This window comes from Ceratosolen solmsi, unplaced genomic scaffold (assembly GCF_000503995.2).
Source record: "Ceratosolen solmsi marchali unplaced genomic scaffold, CerSol_1.0 scaffold8, whole genome shotgun sequence".
Classification (NCBI taxonomy): domain Eukaryota; kingdom Metazoa; phylum Arthropoda; class Insecta; order Hymenoptera; family Agaonidae; genus Ceratosolen; species Ceratosolen solmsi.
The window spans coordinates 111,471-130,371 of NW_011948439.1; the positions used below are offsets into that span (position 1 = coordinate 111,471).

The window sequence follows — 18,901 nt, forward strand, 5'->3', positions numbered from 1 at the left end:
CCTCTGACTGGTTGGGGTAGGTTTTCCATCTTCTCTCTCTTTATATATACATCTATCTATCTCTCTCTCTCTCTCTCTCTCTCTCTCTCTCTCTCTCTCTCTCTCTTTCAATTCATGTGCAGTTTAATATATGTACGCGCGTGCGTGCATGCATGTGCCATAGAGTGCTGCGTGCAAGCGAATGGCAAATACATATATCTCCTGCCTTTTACTAATCCTAGCTCACACGACTGACTGTAATATATGTAACACCTTTTGTGATGATTCAGCAACGTAACCATAAATTCACGGCACCCTGAACTACTAGTGATTTGCAAAAAAGTATCGCGGAAGCACATTATGTGATCATTAAATAGATTGTAATTCTAAAATATCTGATTTGCTATAATAAATTTGCATTATAAAGTTATCTAATAAATTCATGACGTAATAAAAGTCATACAAAACTTCATAAAATATTATAGAAATTCTGCTAAAACATAATAGCAAGTTCAAATATGCATAAATTTTTTATAATACTAAACCATAATATAAAACAAACAGACAATTCGTTTTGAATTTTCTAAAAAGAAAAATGTATGAAAAAATGATTTTAAAAAATTTTATTTGTAATACAAATTTAGAATATAAAAATGATCGACATCATAATAAATAACGAGTTTATGTAAATACAGGTTTATATTGTATAATGACGATATTTATTATGATTTGTGAAATACAAATATTTATCAATTAATTATGTATAAGATATGAATTAAAAATGTTTGTATTAATTAATCGGTCTTAAAATTCGTTAACAGTTTAGAAATTTTTAGCTGAAATGAATGCGAACAACTGAAGTTAGAGATTACGATCAGGAGGCGGTTTTAGTTTTTTCAAGTATAATACAAAGTTCACTAGTTTCTTCATATACTAATAAAAATCTTCTTAGTCGCAAAGTAAACATTTTAAAACCATTCTCAAAAAGTGTTTTAACATCACCAGGATTGTTTTTATTACTACTGTTTTCTTGTATTATTTATACATTATCCTTTTATTTAACGATATACAAAAATAAACAAAGTATCGAAGCAATCGATTGATTAATACATATAAAAATACATTAAATTTATCTATTTACATCTATTTTTTGTTGAAATCTATCATAATGAAAATTTTTTTTTAATAAAAAAATTCAAAACCATTAAACATTTATTTCACATAAGTTAAATTCACTTTATTTAAATATTTTTTATTTAATTTATATCATTAAAATAAATCTTTACATTTATATTATCTAGAAATTTTCATAGCGTTTTCTCATTCTCGTTTTCTACATTACTTTAACTTTGTACTACTATTTTATACTTCTAAACATATTATTTCAAAAACTTTTACTTTAATCTTTATTAATATTTATTAAACTTTACTTATCTAATCTTTTCATAAATACTTTTGTTTTATGTTCATTAAGAATAACAAATAAAAAATAATATTGTATTAATACTTACTTTCAAGTTATCTGATAATAGTAAAAGCGTTAATAGCATCCTACCATAATCGAAATATTTTTCAATCATAAATTTTTCTAATCATCTTTATCTTTTTTATATTAAAGTATTTATTTTGTTCAGAATTTTTTAAAATTATCTAATAAATTGAATATATTCTTAATAATATTTATTATCAACATTTTCGTTATGAAATAATAATTTATTAATTCCCAAAAGATATTAAATTTAATATTATTATTAAATAACATTAGTTCTGACATTCTTATTCTCAATTAAAATTTTATAATTTATGCTAAGATTTTTTTAACTTCTTATATACACATCATTTAAACAAACATTTGAGAGATATTATTTAATTGAACCTTTTTTTTTGGCTTCAAGACATTATGATATACTGAAAGATAATTGGCAATATGTAAATAATTAGTTTTATTAATGAACATTAAATTAATTTCTATGTTTGTATATAGAAATTAATATTAAAGCATTCTTACAATTAATGATATTAAATTTACCAGTAATTTAATATATTAAATTGTATTTAACTTATTAAATCTTCATATATTTAAAATTTTTTAATATTATTTGAAAATTTATTTTCAATTCTATAACAAATTTTTCGTCACTTATTATATTTTTCTTTATTGATTAATAAGAACGCAATTTACGTTATTTAATAATATTTTTTATATAGAAGTAATATATTTCAAATTTCGTTCAAAATTAACTTTGCAAAATGAAAAATTGTAATATTTGTTGAAATTAATTTTATTATTTTTTCATTACATTTCTTCGACATAATTTTTTTCTTTATTATTCTATATTAAGCTTTAAATACAAATGAAGATCTCAGTTTAAAAAAATTTCCAAATAATTATTTATAAATATCTAATAATTATTTGTAAATGTCAATTTTATTTTATTTATATTAATAAATAGTTTTATAAAATGAAGTGAACGTCCAAACATATAAATACATACTGATAAGTTGTAATTTTATTCTATATCTAATTTCATCTGGTCTTTCTATCTTCCTTTTACCTTACATGATTTCTCAAAGTTTTAATACTTTATTCTTCTCTTACTATTTTTCCACTTTAGTTTTGAGTATTTTTATGATAATAATATATAAGATTAATTGTGATTACAATTTACTATGTTTAATCTCTATGTATTTTTAACAAAAGTGATATTTAATTTATAATAACAATAAATATAATAATTATGAAATTAATTTACCACATATTAATTAAACAATTTCAATTTATCATACTTACATCTTATCCTTTTCTCTATAAATTTCTCTAATAATTATTGACATTTTCATTTTACTTTAGTTAACTACGTTTAACGTTTATTTTTATTAACCTTTTTCTTATTAGGAACTGTTCAAGAAAATATATAATCACAGATTATTGTGAATTTTAACTCACATAATAAATGTCCAATCAAAAATGGTGAGACAAATCGAATACTCTAAAAAGTACTATCTGAAAAGTAACAATAAAAATAAATAAAATTGTAAATTCTTTAGCAGTTAATACAATTGTATACATTTTATTATTAAGTTTAGATTATTGGTTCGAAATAAAGGTATAATTCTAAAGAATAATTATTGATTTATAGTTATTTGACAATTATTTTTTATATAATGTATAATACTTAGTATGTAATTTAGTTTTGAAGAATTTAGATATTTTTAGAATTTATATATTAAATATTACTATTTATTATCTTCGGAAAACTGAAAAATATTATCACTTATGTAAAAAACTTATTTTACATAGTACATTAGAGCACGACTATTTATATTATATAAGCATATTGCACAATAGTGGAAGAACGGGACAATTAATTGAATACAATAACGAATTACTAATAATTTCATGATGAAAATTTGCTCATTCTATAAACGTCTTTTTATCTATAAATGCTCTGTAATCTTTTACGCAGTTCTTTGGCTGCATAATGAATCATATATTTATTGTTCTATTTCGACAAAATTTAACGTCTTTGAATATTTTATCCGTAAATGTACTGAATAATCCACATTAGTAATATTCGTTCGATGTGATAAATACTTCCAGTATAATCTCAATAGTTCTTACATATTAAACTTATTTTGTATTGTTTAATAAAAGACAATATTACTCTCTTATTATTGTTATTTATAATAATAATCTTTAAAATGTGCATAAAATATATATAATTAAGAATAATTCGATGTATTTGTGTTCGATTTAAATGATTTAATATTCATCAGTCAGTACTTCCTGTACAGAAATTCAGTAATAATTAATATTTTTTTACTTTATTTATTTTCCAGAAAATATATAAAAATTTTCATTTTTTACATTATTTTTATCTACTATCAAATATTTTTCGTTAATAGCAATGAAAAGAATATTTACATCTTTATTAATATTTTAACTATTATTACATTTGTACAGTTGAAATTCAGCATAAAATACTATTGTAAACTATAATAATAAAATGTTATAATATATAAAAATAATTTATTTAAATTTTATTTAAATTTTACAATTACGCGTGAAAATTTACTCAATAAAAAAATATATATTATAAATAGAAAAGCATTTTTAAAAATTAGAAATATTTTTGATTAACTTCAAATGTCGAAACTAATCTAAAGTGTATCCATAGAAATCAAAATAGTAAATTCTTACTATTAATAGTTCTTTTTTAAGTATTAACATTGTTCGAAAGACTTAATGCATTTTACATTCTTACACATACAGTTTCATAAATCTTACACTCTTAAATCCATTTTATTAGTTTACTAAATTCATGATATTCTGATAATAGTTAAAACTCAAGTTTCATTCGTTCTACTCAATTTCACTTTTATCAGTTCCAAATTTTACGCCATTTGTAATATAAAATATTTATCGGTATATATGAAAATAATAGAATAAATTTTACTTAAATTTTTTAAAAATTTTAATTTTTTTTATATATAAACCTTATCTTTGCCAATTAATAGGATAAATCTTTTTTTTTTATCTTGTATTAAGAAATTATATATTTTTTATTAATTTCTAATACTGATCATTTACATGCAAATTCTAAAATGTTAATTTACATTTTAAACAATTAAATCTATCTCATTAAAGAATAATTAAAACAGTATAACTACTTAAGTAATGACACAATAATATATTATAGTAGCACACAAAAAATAATACTTTTTAAAATTTATTCTCGTTTCATTAAAATTTAAAATATATTAGGATTATTATATACCTTTATATTTATTAATATTCGTTTTAATATTTATTAATATTAAAGATATCAAATTCAAATCAAGTAAGATTTAAAAAATGGATTTATTTCACATAAATTTTACAATTGTGTTAACTTAAAACTTGTATTATTAAAAAAAAATCCAATATGCAAATAATATTATTGCGTAATATGTAATCCTATTCTCTTTGTACAGTAGTATTTTTTCTTATAAAAACAGTTGACCTAGTGGAATAATTAATAATTCGTTTAATTAACTAGATAGTGCTCGAAAAAGACTAAAATTCATTGAATAATCTTCAAATATTATTGTGCATAAAATGCATAAGCCACCATGCAAGTTTATTTCTAAATCGAAGGATCTGGAGGAATAAAGAGGAATATATTTAAAATGTAATGATGCAATCAAGATATCTTTATTAGCTTTCAATTTCAGACTATGTCTAATGACAAACTAAAATAATATATTAAGTAATATGATAGAAAAAAAAATTTGTTTTAACCCAGCTTTATAATTATTTAAGGTTATAAGTTAAATAATTTCTAAAGTTAAAAATAAATTAACCCGTTAACGCATTGGTTTTTATTGAAATCATGAAAAAGACAGGCTCAAGTTAATAATTGGGTGAGTACTCTGTAAGATAGTAGTGATGTTAAAAAAAACAAGCGTGTATTTGGCGCATGCGTAGAAAAAGCACGTGTAAAGTACTCCTGTCTTTCAATAGTTTTATTGTGAGAAGTAACTACGTTTTACGTACCTGTAATTGCAGGAGACCTTATACATGGCAATACATGTTGTTATCCGAAACGATACAGCTCTCTACGATCCAACAATCGGCCAAGTAGAACATCTGCCTTATCTCGCCATTGACATATGCACCATATTCACACAAACACTACGCTGTAGATTACTAAGGTTTAAAATTGACAGGTTACGACCATTGTGGGAAAGGAACACTGACGTAAGCGTTGCCGTAAAACCACGTACTCCCCCCCCCCTCAAGCTCACATATTATAGGCTATAGTGCAGTAGTTGCGTGCCAATAGTCCAACTGCGTCTTATGATAATACATTAAGAAGTAAGGGCCAGAGCCTCACGAATAAAACAATGTTTTCGATAGTCAGTATTTGTTGATTAGCGTCGATTTGTGTGCACAGTCTCCGATATTCCATTTCATTGTATCAAAGACACGCGGGGCGAACGTATGCTTAGCCGATTGTTGTCGACTCGGGCGGGGGGGAAGCTCGAACTGTCGGAATTGTCAAGAACCACTACAACGAAAGTAAGTTTCATTGGATTCGAAGGTTGCACGGCAGAAGTATTATACAACGATCTCAGTTAATTAACTGCATTTATACGGCATGCGTGATGAGAGCCTTTGGACACGATGGGCACAAGAGGCACGGCTATAGCCGAGAAGTCATCCGACAGGGTACGGCTCAAGGTCCTCTATGACTTTGAATACGAAACTCTGGGTAAACAGATCAGAATTGTGAAAGATGAGCGACTCCTGCTGTTAAAACGTACAAATAATGACTGGTGGCAGGTGGTAAGGCCTGCTGATTTGAGCAGTATTTACGTACCAGAGCAGAGCACCTTCTACGTGCCTACAGGTTACATTGTCGAGGAGGATATCCTACCAGATAGCACACGTTTCTATATTACTAACGATAAAATGATTAAACAACAAAACGAAATAACAACTCAAGTTCCTGTGCTTTGCCAACAGCATTCTAACCAGGAGGAGGTGCAACAGGTTCAAGAAACGTGTACCAAGGATGAACCAAGGAAGGCACATGAATCTTTTAGGAATGTCATAAGGAAGCTCTCTGGTAATTTGAGCTCGATTAACGACAGCAGCAAATCCACCAAGCCTACAAAATCTTCTAAAATGATCAAAAACTTAAGAAAGAACTCTGTGGGCTCTAACGAGGATGTTAAAATATTTACTAATAAATGTAGTCTTGTGCCTCTTAAACCTAAAGATTCCTGGGATAGTTCTCCATTTGGAATGTGCTTCGGTCGAGATATGAAAAATTCTGATGCACAGGCGCTAAATCCATTTCAAGAGGAGTTGGAAAATGCGTTATCCAATAGAATCTCTCAAAAGAAAATTGTTTTGAATCCAAAATTAGGAATAAATAAGCAAGTGAATCAAGTTAGCGAAGAAAAAGAGAAAACTTCCAAATTTGAGAATATTCAAGATAAATGGGAAAAGGCTTCTGCACAGATCTTGAAAAAACCAGATAATTTTCACTTTGTATCGTTGACAAAAATTAAAGAAGATGCACTTAAAAAGCAAAATACATTTTATGATTATCAAAAAAGTGAATTAACAAATGATACAAGTTTTGACACAAAGAATTTATTAGAACCTGGAAAAATTCTTAACCAGAGCAAAAATGATTCAAACAAATCATTGCAACAGTCAAATAAAATAGATGCTTCTAATACACACATACATAGCACTGTTTCTGAAATAAATGATGAAAATGTTATTCAAGAATCGTTAAAAAAGCAAGATATTGATAGGTTATTAATAAATGACAAGAGAAAAATGTGGGCTATAGAGACATTAATGTCAGAATTACTGGAATCATCTATAAATCTTAAACCAGTTGGTTCAATAGAAAATAATCAAAGGAATATATCTGGACCAAATCAATTAGCACAGGAATTGCATGAAATGAGTATATCTAGACGTTTTGAAAATGATGAAATTCAAATGAATTTATTGGACAATAAGCACGATTATACCAAAGAAAATAAACAGTTAAATAATAATAATAAATACAAAATAGAACCTTGGAAAAGAAAAATTTTTGATTTTCCACCATGTTCAAATGTTATGAAAACACCAAAAAGTCCAACCACAAGATCACCAAAATTACTTGATGAATATAATGAAGCAAATATTTTGAATGATAATGACAGACCAAGAGAAATTAAGGGTATACCAGTGGAACTATTGGATTATGAATCGCCCTCATATTCGAACATTTCCATGTGCATAAAACGTGAGAAAGTGCCATGTAAGTTGAATATGCCTATTAAGGATTTTCGCGAAGAGTTACAACTTACACCATCCCTCGAGAAATTGGCTAGTGAAATCAAATTTTTGCCAGCCAGTGCAATATCTGTTGAATCGGAAAATGAAAAACATTCTATTGACTTAGGTAAATATAAAAGTTTATTTATTCACACGTAACAAATATATCAACAAACATTGCATCAAATAAATTTATAATAATGCAAATCTTATATACTGAGTTTAATATACATTTGTACAATTTAATATACAATTTAATATACAATTTACACTATAAAACTTGTACATCAAGAATTCTTAATATATATATTCTCAATATATATTCATTTCAGAATGTTTTAAATTTTAAAACTGAAATATAAAATCTTGCTGTTTAAAATAATATTATTTTCCTGTATAATTCCATTTGACTAGAGAATTAAGCTTAAAAGAAAATGTTAAGCCATTAACTTTATTCTTGGTAAGACCTTAAAGGTTAAATTTTCTGCTCAAGTACAATTTAAATTAAAAAAAAAAATATTAATATTCATAAAAAATAAAAAAACATTCGATTTTGCTTTATTTACATGTTTTTATTTATTTACATATAATAACAATGTTTACAAATTTTGCAATAATTAATAATTGTATAGGAAATTATGAGATTTAATATGACATTCATTATTTTATTAAGTATTATATATTATTAAGTATATGTTATAAACGAAAATTAAAAACATATCAACATAAATAGTTAATATCTTAAAATGGCAAATTTATTCATTTTTAATTAATAATATAAATTTTAATTTTCTTTACTTAATTTCTTTTTAAATAAATATTTTTATTATTTTATAGAATTTTTAAAAAATATTGAATAAAAATAAAATATATGGCAAATTATCCGAATTCGTGTTGTATATTTAGATAAAATTCTATAAAATAACCATTTAAAGATATAAACATGGTATGAACTATTTTCATTTTATTTACATAAATTTATATTTTTTGTATTAATTAATTTACAATAGCGATATCGATCTTAAAATGAAATATTTATATCCCATTGTATACGTTTCACATATTTACAATCTTATGCTTTTCTGGATATTATTATTGCATTCGTACATAATTTCAAAATATTCAAAAACATTAATTATTTAAATTTTAATGATACATTATAGAAGATGCAGTATTATTTATTGAAACTTAAAAATTAGCTTATATTAAAAAAATTTTATTATACATAATATTTGTCGTTATACTATCATCCATGTATGAATTTAATTTTTTCTTATATTTCATAAAATTATAATAAGGTAACATATAACCTTATTTTTAAATAATGAATAAAAAAACAATAAACGTACGTTTAAAAGACTAATTTTCAAATTAAAATTTTCAATAGAAACTAAAAAGATTATCTAGTATTTTAATTAGTTCGGTTACGTTTAGAGAATTTATAACAGAATTCGTTTTACGAACTGGTAAATATTAGAAGAAATTTAAATTCATATTGAAAAATTAATTTCTAAATTTATAGTAAAGAAAAATTTTCGATACAAAATTTTAATACCTAATTACAGTACAATTTCATTTCAGACTTATCCTAAAATTTCAAATTAAATTCGCTGACATAATAAAATTTTATTTCCGTACACTTAAAAAATGTAATATAGTATATTTATTCATTTTTTTAAATTATTGAAATATCTATATTAAAGTTGAAAATATTTTTAGAATTTTGTATCTAAATTTTTCGATGAAATAGACACAGAGAAGCATTTCAATTTGATAATCTTAGTTGTTCTTTTCATATTATTATTTTAAATTATCCAATATAATTTCAAATTTAAACACCATTTATATAAAAATTAGCAAAGAAACAAAAATTATACACAATAGTTTAGTCTATAATATTTATAAAGTATTTAACAAAATATAAAAGATTATAAATAGTTAAAATATGTTTAGTTACATAATTTAATAAAAAATATAAAATTTAAATATGCATTGAATTTTTTTAACATATTACAATGATTTTTGTAAACATTTAACAAATAATAAAAATTTCATTATAATTTACGCTTTCAGAGTACCTAAAAAGCATAGAAATTATTTAGCATTGAAATTACAACAATGTAGCTTTATATAATTGAAGCTTGTATGGTCACACTTATTTCACAATTATTATCTTTTGAAGAATATCTTAGTTATAAAGATGACAAAAAGTAATTTAATAATCGGTATCGATAATATACTTAATAACTTGATAAAAAATTACCAACTATTTATTTGACATTTTTAATACGTTCCAACCGAATATAAATAATGCAAAACATTTACTTTATCCAAAGTTATTAAAATATCTAAAGTTAATTCAAATTAATGCTATTGTTAAACGAAGCAACTATTATTTTTATTTGTATGATACACAATTATTTTCGATAAATGCTACAGCATATATTATGAACATAATTTTACAAATGTATATGATATTAATTTATCTAGAAGTTTAAACCAAATAGTAATAGTCTTATCAATTATTTTATTCAAGTTGTGACTGGTTATTGAAAATTGAAAATAAAACTGAGAAAATATTTTTTAAATTTGTTTTTAAAATTGTCTTTCAATAATTTTAATACGCTTAATGAATTATGTTATTAATATAAATCAGTTTTATAATTGTTTTTTATTGTACATTTTAGTTATTTTATTATTAAAATATTTAAATTTATTATTCGGTTTTTGTACAAACCTTTCGCTAACGGTAAAATATGTTAGAATTTGAAATTATAAACGAAGATAAAGTAGAGTACATTTATATATTGTTTAAATATTATTTTTTAATAATAGCACGTGAGTTATTTTCGCTTTATAAATCCTGTTGCTAAAAGATACTGCAGAGTATTCGGTTATAAATAAATAATAGTATTAAACTTTTAAACATTTTTTGATGACGGATAATTTCTTGGCAATATATATTGAAAAATTTTTTATAGAATTATATGTAATAATTATCGTGGATTCATAAATGATATCAAAATTGAATAAAAATCGTAATGGAGAAATTGTAATGTATATAAATGTACGGGTCTGCTTTCTGTTTTAAATGCATTCCCTTTGTACATCAAATGTATTTTCAAGCAGGTTTTCAACCAAGAATCATTTTCCTTTGCGTAGTTGACATTCCAATCAGCTCCACTAATATGAAAAAATTATGAAAAAGAGTTTCAAGATCTTGACATGAATTTTTATTGAATTAAAATTGTTTTGGCAATATATTTAACCTTAAAAAAATAAATAAAAGCAAAGTATAATTAACGCTTAGTATCAAGCTTTCTACGTAAACACTATAAAACGTAATTTTATGCGTGTAAAAATCATTTGAATTTTATTAACTTCAAATTATTGGCTTACTTTTTATATGTATAATTTTACCGAAACTAATATACTTTTAACTTTTTATACAAATTTAAGCTGAATTTAATGCATTTGTTTTCATTTGGATTCGTGTTTTTCATGCATTCATACATTATTCATATAAGTATGTTGATGATTGAAATGCATCATTAAATACCGAATAAACGAAAAAGCCTTATTAAAATTAATGCTCTTTTGAGTATTTAAGATTATTTTTTTAAGGTGCATTATCATTATTTTATAATACATTTTAAATAATAATTTCATTGAATTTAATCTCTTATAATGTGTAAATTTCAATTAATTTCTCAGATTGTCCAACTACAACACTGAGCCAGGACTCGCTGCGATTATACAAACGTCGCTCTAAGTCTGACGGCGCCTTGAACAAGCGTGACCCTCGTCGCCGCGATAGTGTTGACTCGCAGCGCGGTGTATTTGAGGTAAAATTCAATCAGCAACAACAGCAGCTGGGGCGCAAATATACGCAAAATGAAATGCAACGCGGTAGCAGCGGTCTTAAACATAATGTGACGTCCCAAGAATACTGTTATCGAGTGGAGCGTGGTAGCCAGGCGATGCGTCACAAACTCAACAGGAAATCTCGGAGTCTTGGTGACCTAGATTGTTCGGAAATGGAGGAGGATCGACCAGATGACGAGGCGCGCGAACCCGAGTCAAGGAGACGCTATAAACCTGTACCTAAACTCAGATCTAAGGAATCATTCAGAAAAATAAAACCCTTTATACCCTTAATTGCGGTGAGCAGGCCGATATTCGTATAACCCCCTCTTACCAATTTAAAAAGAAAAATTGAGTTTTAATGTACAAATCTACATCCCGACAGTCAGCAGCAAGCACAGAGCGTTTAGCGCCGAAGCCCGTTCCAGCAAAGCGTCGTATTCAACAAAATCAGAAGCGTCAACCCTACGACAGCAGCTATGACGACCTCAGTGAAATAGACATCGAGCGCAGCACCGCCGTCGGTTTTAAAACCTTACTGCGAACCTCAGACAGCGGTTCTGAGGAGTACCTTCAGTATAAAACATTCCCTGCAACGGTTAAGCCTCAGCAGCTTTCTTATGAGCAGTCGCGTCTCGTTGGTGTCCAGAGCATTTCACGTTCTGATGGCAACGTCAATCTTACTAGGAGCCATTCCGACGAAGTTATTCTCAGTTCGACCTCGTGCTCCTCTGCCAGTCCTTCTCACCTTCTCGATGGCAGTATTGAGAATCTCGTTAACTTACCCTTCGGCTGGACGCAAGCTTACGATAACAACGTTAAGAGGCTTTGCTTTATTAATGAAAGAGGCGATAAGGTACTACTATTAAACCTTCGATTTTTTTTATCCCACTCCTATACTTAATTTTTACTAGGCTCTATGATATAACTTTTGTAAACCAATCCTATTTACAAAATAATACGAAAAACGTGTTAACACCATATTATTATTTTTTTTACCCACTTATGAAAGATAGCTAGGGTATATCATGAGAAAGTAGAGCAAAGTATAACTATCTAATGCCCTTTTTGTACAATTTTGTAAAATGTCTCGTTACTACTTTCTACCGCTTGTATGCATATCCAATTTCATAATATTAATTATTTTAATAATACATATATATATATATATATATATATATATATATATATATATATATATATATATATATAAACGTAAATATTCAAGCATACATAATACGAATGAAACCAAAACAGAATATTGGGGCATCAGATAATTTTTTATGAAAAATGTTTGATATTTATTTTGTTGAGGCGCAATCGATATTGTTAACAGTGCTGCATGAGAATAAAAGACAGAAATTTTAAATATTAAATGAAATATACAATGAAATATTTAACTTAAAATAGGATGGAAAAAGTCAAGTTTATTGCAAATGATATAAAATTAAATAATGAAGTGTTATATTTTTATAGTAATTATACAATAGGCTATACACTTTAATATAAACGAAACATATAAATAAAATAATAAAACAAGAACGTAAAGTATATTTGTTATTGTTATAATTATTGAGCATTATATTTTAATGGTATATTTATGAAAGATCTTAAAATAAATCTAAAAAGGTAGCGAAATAATAATAAAAGTAACTTAAAAATAATGTACTCTCATTTAATGTACGGCTCTTAAGATAAAGAATTTTAAAGTTGCTAACCCGTATAATTTTTATAATTTCGGGAATCAGAATCAGAGATAAATTAATTAAAATATTACTAAACTATTAATATTGTTTATTCGTGTTCGAAATAATTAGAAAGATCTCGATATAAACTTATTAATGCCATTATTATAAACATTAACATTTTTTATTTAATTATTAATATTTAAATATTATTATTGATTTACCTCATTAATTAGAAAAAAATATATAAGATACTTAAGTATTTCTATAAATATTTTGTAATTTTAAAAGGTTAAATTACCTTTTTAATTATATAATTTATTTTCCATTAAAAAATCACCATTTTAAAATATAGTTAGTTAAGGATTTTTAAATTGTCGATAAATTAAGCGTAATAATACTGATTTTTTAGATAACTGTTTATATTTGCACAGTTATGTATATTTATTATATATTACAGCATACCTACGCAGGCGTCGCGCATACATTAAATATATTATATGTATGTGTAATTTTTAACATTTTTGTTTATTTAGTGGTTTTCTTCAAACGATTCTGAAGGCAAAATATATTTTTTTGAGGAAAACAGTAATGAATCATCCTGGGCTCTTCCAACAGTTATAAATGAAAATCGTGTTAGGACTATATCTAATGGTGATTGGCCTCAACTTTTTGATGGAAATATGGTACATTTGTAGATTTTTAAAAGAATATTTTTGTAAAAATTATAATATTCATTGATAATGCTTTATGTACTCTACTTTAGTGTATCCTCAAAGAAGGAATGATCAATAAAACAAAAATAACGACTGAAAATGGTAAAAAATTGAGAAAAACTTGGAGCACATCTTATGCGGTATTAACTGAGCTCTTCTTACTATTTTTTAAAGATGCAAAAACTTTTGCGGCAATGGTGTGTGCTACTATTTAAATATTTTAATATATTTCTATATGAAAATGAGATTTATGTAATTGAAAATTAATTTGAATTCTAGAAAATGGACCAATCGGCAACAGCTAAACCGGATATTTCAGTGGATTTGAACGGTGCCTTTATAGAATCTTCAGAAAAACTAAGCAATCGAAAAAACGTATACCTCATAAATACCTTATTAGGATTGCAAGTTCTCATACAATGGGATAATGCATTTATAATAGCTGAATGGTATCGCGAGATACACGATGCCATCCAGAGGCTGGTGAGTTTAATTTTGTTAAAAAAAATGTAATATAATCAATCTTTTCATCATGTTATTTTTATTTAATTCACAGCCATTTAGTCAGGAGTATGGGAAGTCTTCATCATCAAGAGAATGAAGATGACACTAAGAGTACCTTTTTCTGATTTAAAATTCGTTAACTTTCCAAAGTCTAGAATCATGTTAATAACAGAAGAAAAAATATAATAAATGTTATTTGAGTATTTTTGTATTACTCGGTATAAATTGCGTATAATTATAAATAAAATATAAAAGTAATTCTTACATAAAAAATATCTAAATTAATGTCTTTTTTTATATAAAGACAAGTTTAATACGTATAAAAATAGCCATTTTATCAACAATTTTTCTTTACTTATATACATTAATTTTACTGAAAACAGCATAATTGTGTTCTAAAGTAAAAGAAAATAAGAAAAGAAAAATCCACGATAATATGTTGTTGATATATAAATTATAGCATTTTTTTAAAGCTATTCTCCCTAAGGCAATGTTTGAGTAACGTCAACGATACATAGAATAAAAAGATAAAAAATCTTAAAATATAATATAAATTGATCACAAGTTAGGAAGAGTACCGAAGACGAATGATATTTGACAAGGATCGTTCAAATATCCTTAAAACGCCCTCTGTATTTTCATGGCATAATAAATTGGCTGCTGGTGTTGCTTCAACAGAATAACACCATGACAATATTGTCAAGATTGCTTATTAAGAATTTTTCGTAAATCATCTGGTAATGTTTGTGTAATTTCATTAATGCGTTCGTGCAGCATTTCTTGAACCGAATATTCCAGAGGTACATCATCAAGATTACTTTTCTCCAACTTTTGACGAATTCTCAGAATCATGTCAACCACTTCGACTTCTTGCTTATCTCTTACCCAGGCAGTCAAATCCTAAAATAAAATTCAAACGTATAATTAATTATAAGAATTTTTTGCAATTGTGTCACTTTAAAAATAATATAACTTAAATCGTAGCGCAAGAGCTTTCATAAAAATCATAGAAAATGAATTTTATTAAACATTAAAACAAATATTATTAATAATACCGCTTGAGATAAAGCTTGGAGCTGAATGGATTGCAACTTATTAGTAAGTTCCAGATACCTTGCCCGGAACCATCCTGAAAAATTAGGTGATCTAAAGAATCTACGATAAAGACCAACCCAATCGCCTTTTATTCCTGTCGTTAACTGTGGACCAGCACTATTTAACGTTGCTAAAAAGTCATCAGGGTTAAAAAGTTGTGGTATTGGAGTTGCCTGCAAAATAAAAAATAAATTAAAATGTGAAGATAACTATTTACACAGTGCTTAAAAATAAGAGTGTAACTGCTGCAGGTTTTTATATGTTAAATTAAGAACCTTAAATGGCGATATGGTTTTCTGAAGAGGCATGAGACTGGCTATATATCTCTCCAGTGGGATCATAAAGCTCTCAGTGAGCTCTGCGAGATGTCGTTTTATTAAAGCGGTTTGCACTTCTCCTGGTCGTTTCGTTTGCACTCCTCTGAGAAGTTTTTTCAAAATAACCTTGTCCTTGTGCAGAAACGGCTTGTATTGCGTATACAGTCCGGGTTTTGAATCTAGAATTTTTAGACCTTCGGATTTTTTTGATTTGTACTTCGGACTGTCTGTTTACAGGAAAACAATAACTGTTAAGAATTGGTGAATGCAAATTATAATTTTATAATATAACTCATTACCTCCAACAGGCCCCCCGTCATCAGCAACGCGTATTATGTGTGGCCAATGTCGCAAAGTTTTTGCAAAAAATGGATTTGTAACACCAAGAATAACGGCTGGAGGACTTTGACCATCCATTGTATATTCCTTGAATTCCGAATCATGAATAGTGAAATAAGGTCGATGATCAGCGCAGTATTTAAGTGGAGCAATCATTCTATTGATATATAAGTTGAAATTTTATTGAATGCTCATTTAATTCACATAAAGTATAAAAGTATCATTCTCATTAATATTATTTGTGAATATACAAAGTTGTTCGTAAATATGTTTAGGTATAAAATAATTGATTTTTATTAGTGTTACATATAGTTTAATTAGAATGATAATTAACTTTTCAAATAAATAAAAATAATTATAAAATATGATTTTTAATTTAAACTATTTATTATTTCAAGCACAATTTAAAAACATTTTATTTAATTGAATTTGCTTATTCTGTAAATACTTTTTTAATTATAAAATATTTTCTCAAGAAAGATCACATCAACGCAGCTGGCCATATAAATGTTGGTATTAAATAATTACCTTCTGTTTTTTTTTTTTTAAATAAATAAAATTTTCATTTTAAATTTGCTTTAAAACGATTGAAAAAAAACTTCAATCAATTTACATTTAACTTAAATTAATGAAAATGGTGAAAAGTGTTATTGCTTTGATTAAAGCTTTGATTTCAATTTATTATGCGTCGTACTTACGCAGTTAATGTATGAACAATTTCAGAACATATTGTAGGTGAACTAGCCATAACGACGATTGGCTCGCTTAATAAAACAAGTTCCCACAATAAATGCATATGAGCCATAATGCTAGAAAGACTTTTAAATAAATCACCCTCAAAGGCAGATGTCAAAATTAAACTTCTAGCAGCTGCAGCTTTAGCGGGGGCACAATCAATGGCTGCAATGTTTGGTACGGTTGTTTTGAAGACATGATTAGGAATGTAAGTCTGAAATATTATCTCATATATTATGAAATTCTAATTCTAATTCTAATTGTAATATGTAATTGTTCAATAATAATGATATATAGGAGGAATTTGAATAGATTAAATTTACACTAAATCAATTAGATATTTTTAATATTTTTTCATATTAAATTAGAAGTATCTTTTATTATATTAAGACAAATAGATAATTATATATTGTAAAGCTACTGTATAATTTATTTCATTATTACCATTGCATTATATTGTCTTAAAAATTCCTACCTGAAAAAGTACTCCTAATAATGGCAGGTGTAAGACTTGACCAGGTACAGGGGGTGGCCATTTGTTTATTTCTTTAATTACTGTTTCCATACAAATCTTACCACTGTCAAAAAATTCTGGAGCAATAAGAGCACATATTTCAGTAAATAAATTGACAAAAGGTAGCCTTGTAACTAATACAATACTCTGAAAATAATTTGCAATAAAAATGAGTAAATCCTTATATTGATTATTAAAAAATTTATAATAAAAAGTTATGTTTATTTACCTTTTGAAAGTAACCCCTTGGGAGATTCTTATCCTTCACCTGACGAAAATACACAGAGCCCCAATAATAATCTTTATCAGTTTGTAAAAACATTGGTGACTTTCTATCATAATCTCTCAATGCTCGAGTCTCTTGAAGTTCATTATTATTAGAACCTTTTCTAATTCTAACATGATACTGTGTATCTCCCATGCATCCCGAGTTAGAATCAGGAAAGGCTAAATAACAAATATTAGATCTTTCCTGCTCCAAAAGTTTAACATCATTTGGATAAATAGCCTATAAATAGTTGCAATAGAAAATTTGATTTACATTTTATAAACTTTAGATAAATTGTAAGCACATTCAAATCCAAAAAGGTACCTCGATCACTTGCCCTAACTCAAGATCAAAAGTAACGATACACATGCAGTGTATCCAGTTATTAAGATTTTCCCAATATTGTGCGTTGCAGAAAAGATTAGACCGACAGGTTGTAATATCGTGTTCTTGTTGATCTTTTGAGCTGCAAGGTCTTGACATTGTATGTTATTTTAACCATGCATTTAAATAAATATTTCAATCCCTTTACAAGAATCGAAAGACTTGGTTAAATTAAATTGAAAGATCGGTGTCAAAGTTGTTTGTACGTAATTATCACACTATTAAAAAGAGCAGCATTCTTTTATTAATGGTGAAATTCGTATGCCCTATGAAATCATACGATTACAATGTTATTAAGTACAACATATATCCCTTGGAAAATGGTTGAAACGTGAAAACGATAAGGTGCAGCAACAATAGATGGTCCGTACATTGCATTACGGATATTATCGAGATTGCGGTAAAAGCATACCAGTTAATCGATACGGAGATAGTCTCAATAGAGAGATAAGTTTTTATCTTATACAGGCAGTGCGAATAAATTTGGAGAGCTTGTGAAAAAATCGAATAGAGTAATTGGAATACCAGCTAATTAGCGTGTTATGATTTGTACTCGGCGATACTCCTAAAACTCTTTTTCCACATAAAACCATCAAATCTGATCACCATGTGTTGTGTCATACTGCTATTTAGGCATCTTACAAGGTACACTACTGCTAAATGCTGCCTATAT

The 18,901-nt window shown here is 26.3% G+C and overlaps 2 protein-coding genes across 2 annotated transcripts; one reads left to right on the forward strand and one right to left on the reverse strand.

Annotated features, from left to right (window-relative positions):
* Nucleotides 1–5,759: 5,759 nt before the first annotated feature.
* On the forward strand, nucleotides 5,760–14,802 carry LOC105365413 (uncharacterized). The gene is made up of 7 exons (XM_011503564.1): nucleotides 5,760–7,934; nucleotides 11,522–11,970; nucleotides 12,057–12,527; nucleotides 13,893–14,042; nucleotides 14,123–14,269; nucleotides 14,352–14,555; nucleotides 14,629–14,802. The coding sequence occupies exons 1-7, from the start codon at nucleotides 6,146–6,148 to the stop codon at nucleotides 14,671–14,673; spliced, it is 3,255 nt and encodes a 1,084-aa protein (XP_011501866.1). The 5' UTR covers nucleotides 5,760–6,145; the 3' UTR covers nucleotides 14,674–14,802.
* A 121-nt stretch (nucleotides 14,803–14,923) lies between these two features.
* Nucleotides 14,924–18,327, reverse strand: LOC105365415 (protein DENND6A). The gene is made up of 8 exons (XM_011503566.1): nucleotides 18,169–18,327; nucleotides 17,806–18,084; nucleotides 17,538–17,723; nucleotides 17,026–17,276; nucleotides 16,288–16,484; nucleotides 15,947–16,215; nucleotides 15,632–15,844; nucleotides 14,924–15,476 (listed from the first exon to the last, which is right to left on the reverse strand). The coding sequence occupies exons 1-8, from the start codon at nucleotides 18,325–18,327 to the stop codon at nucleotides 15,276–15,278; spliced, it is 1,755 nt and encodes a 584-aa protein (XP_011501868.1). The 3' UTR covers nucleotides 14,924–15,275.
* Nucleotides 18,328–18,901: the final 574 nt, after the last annotated feature.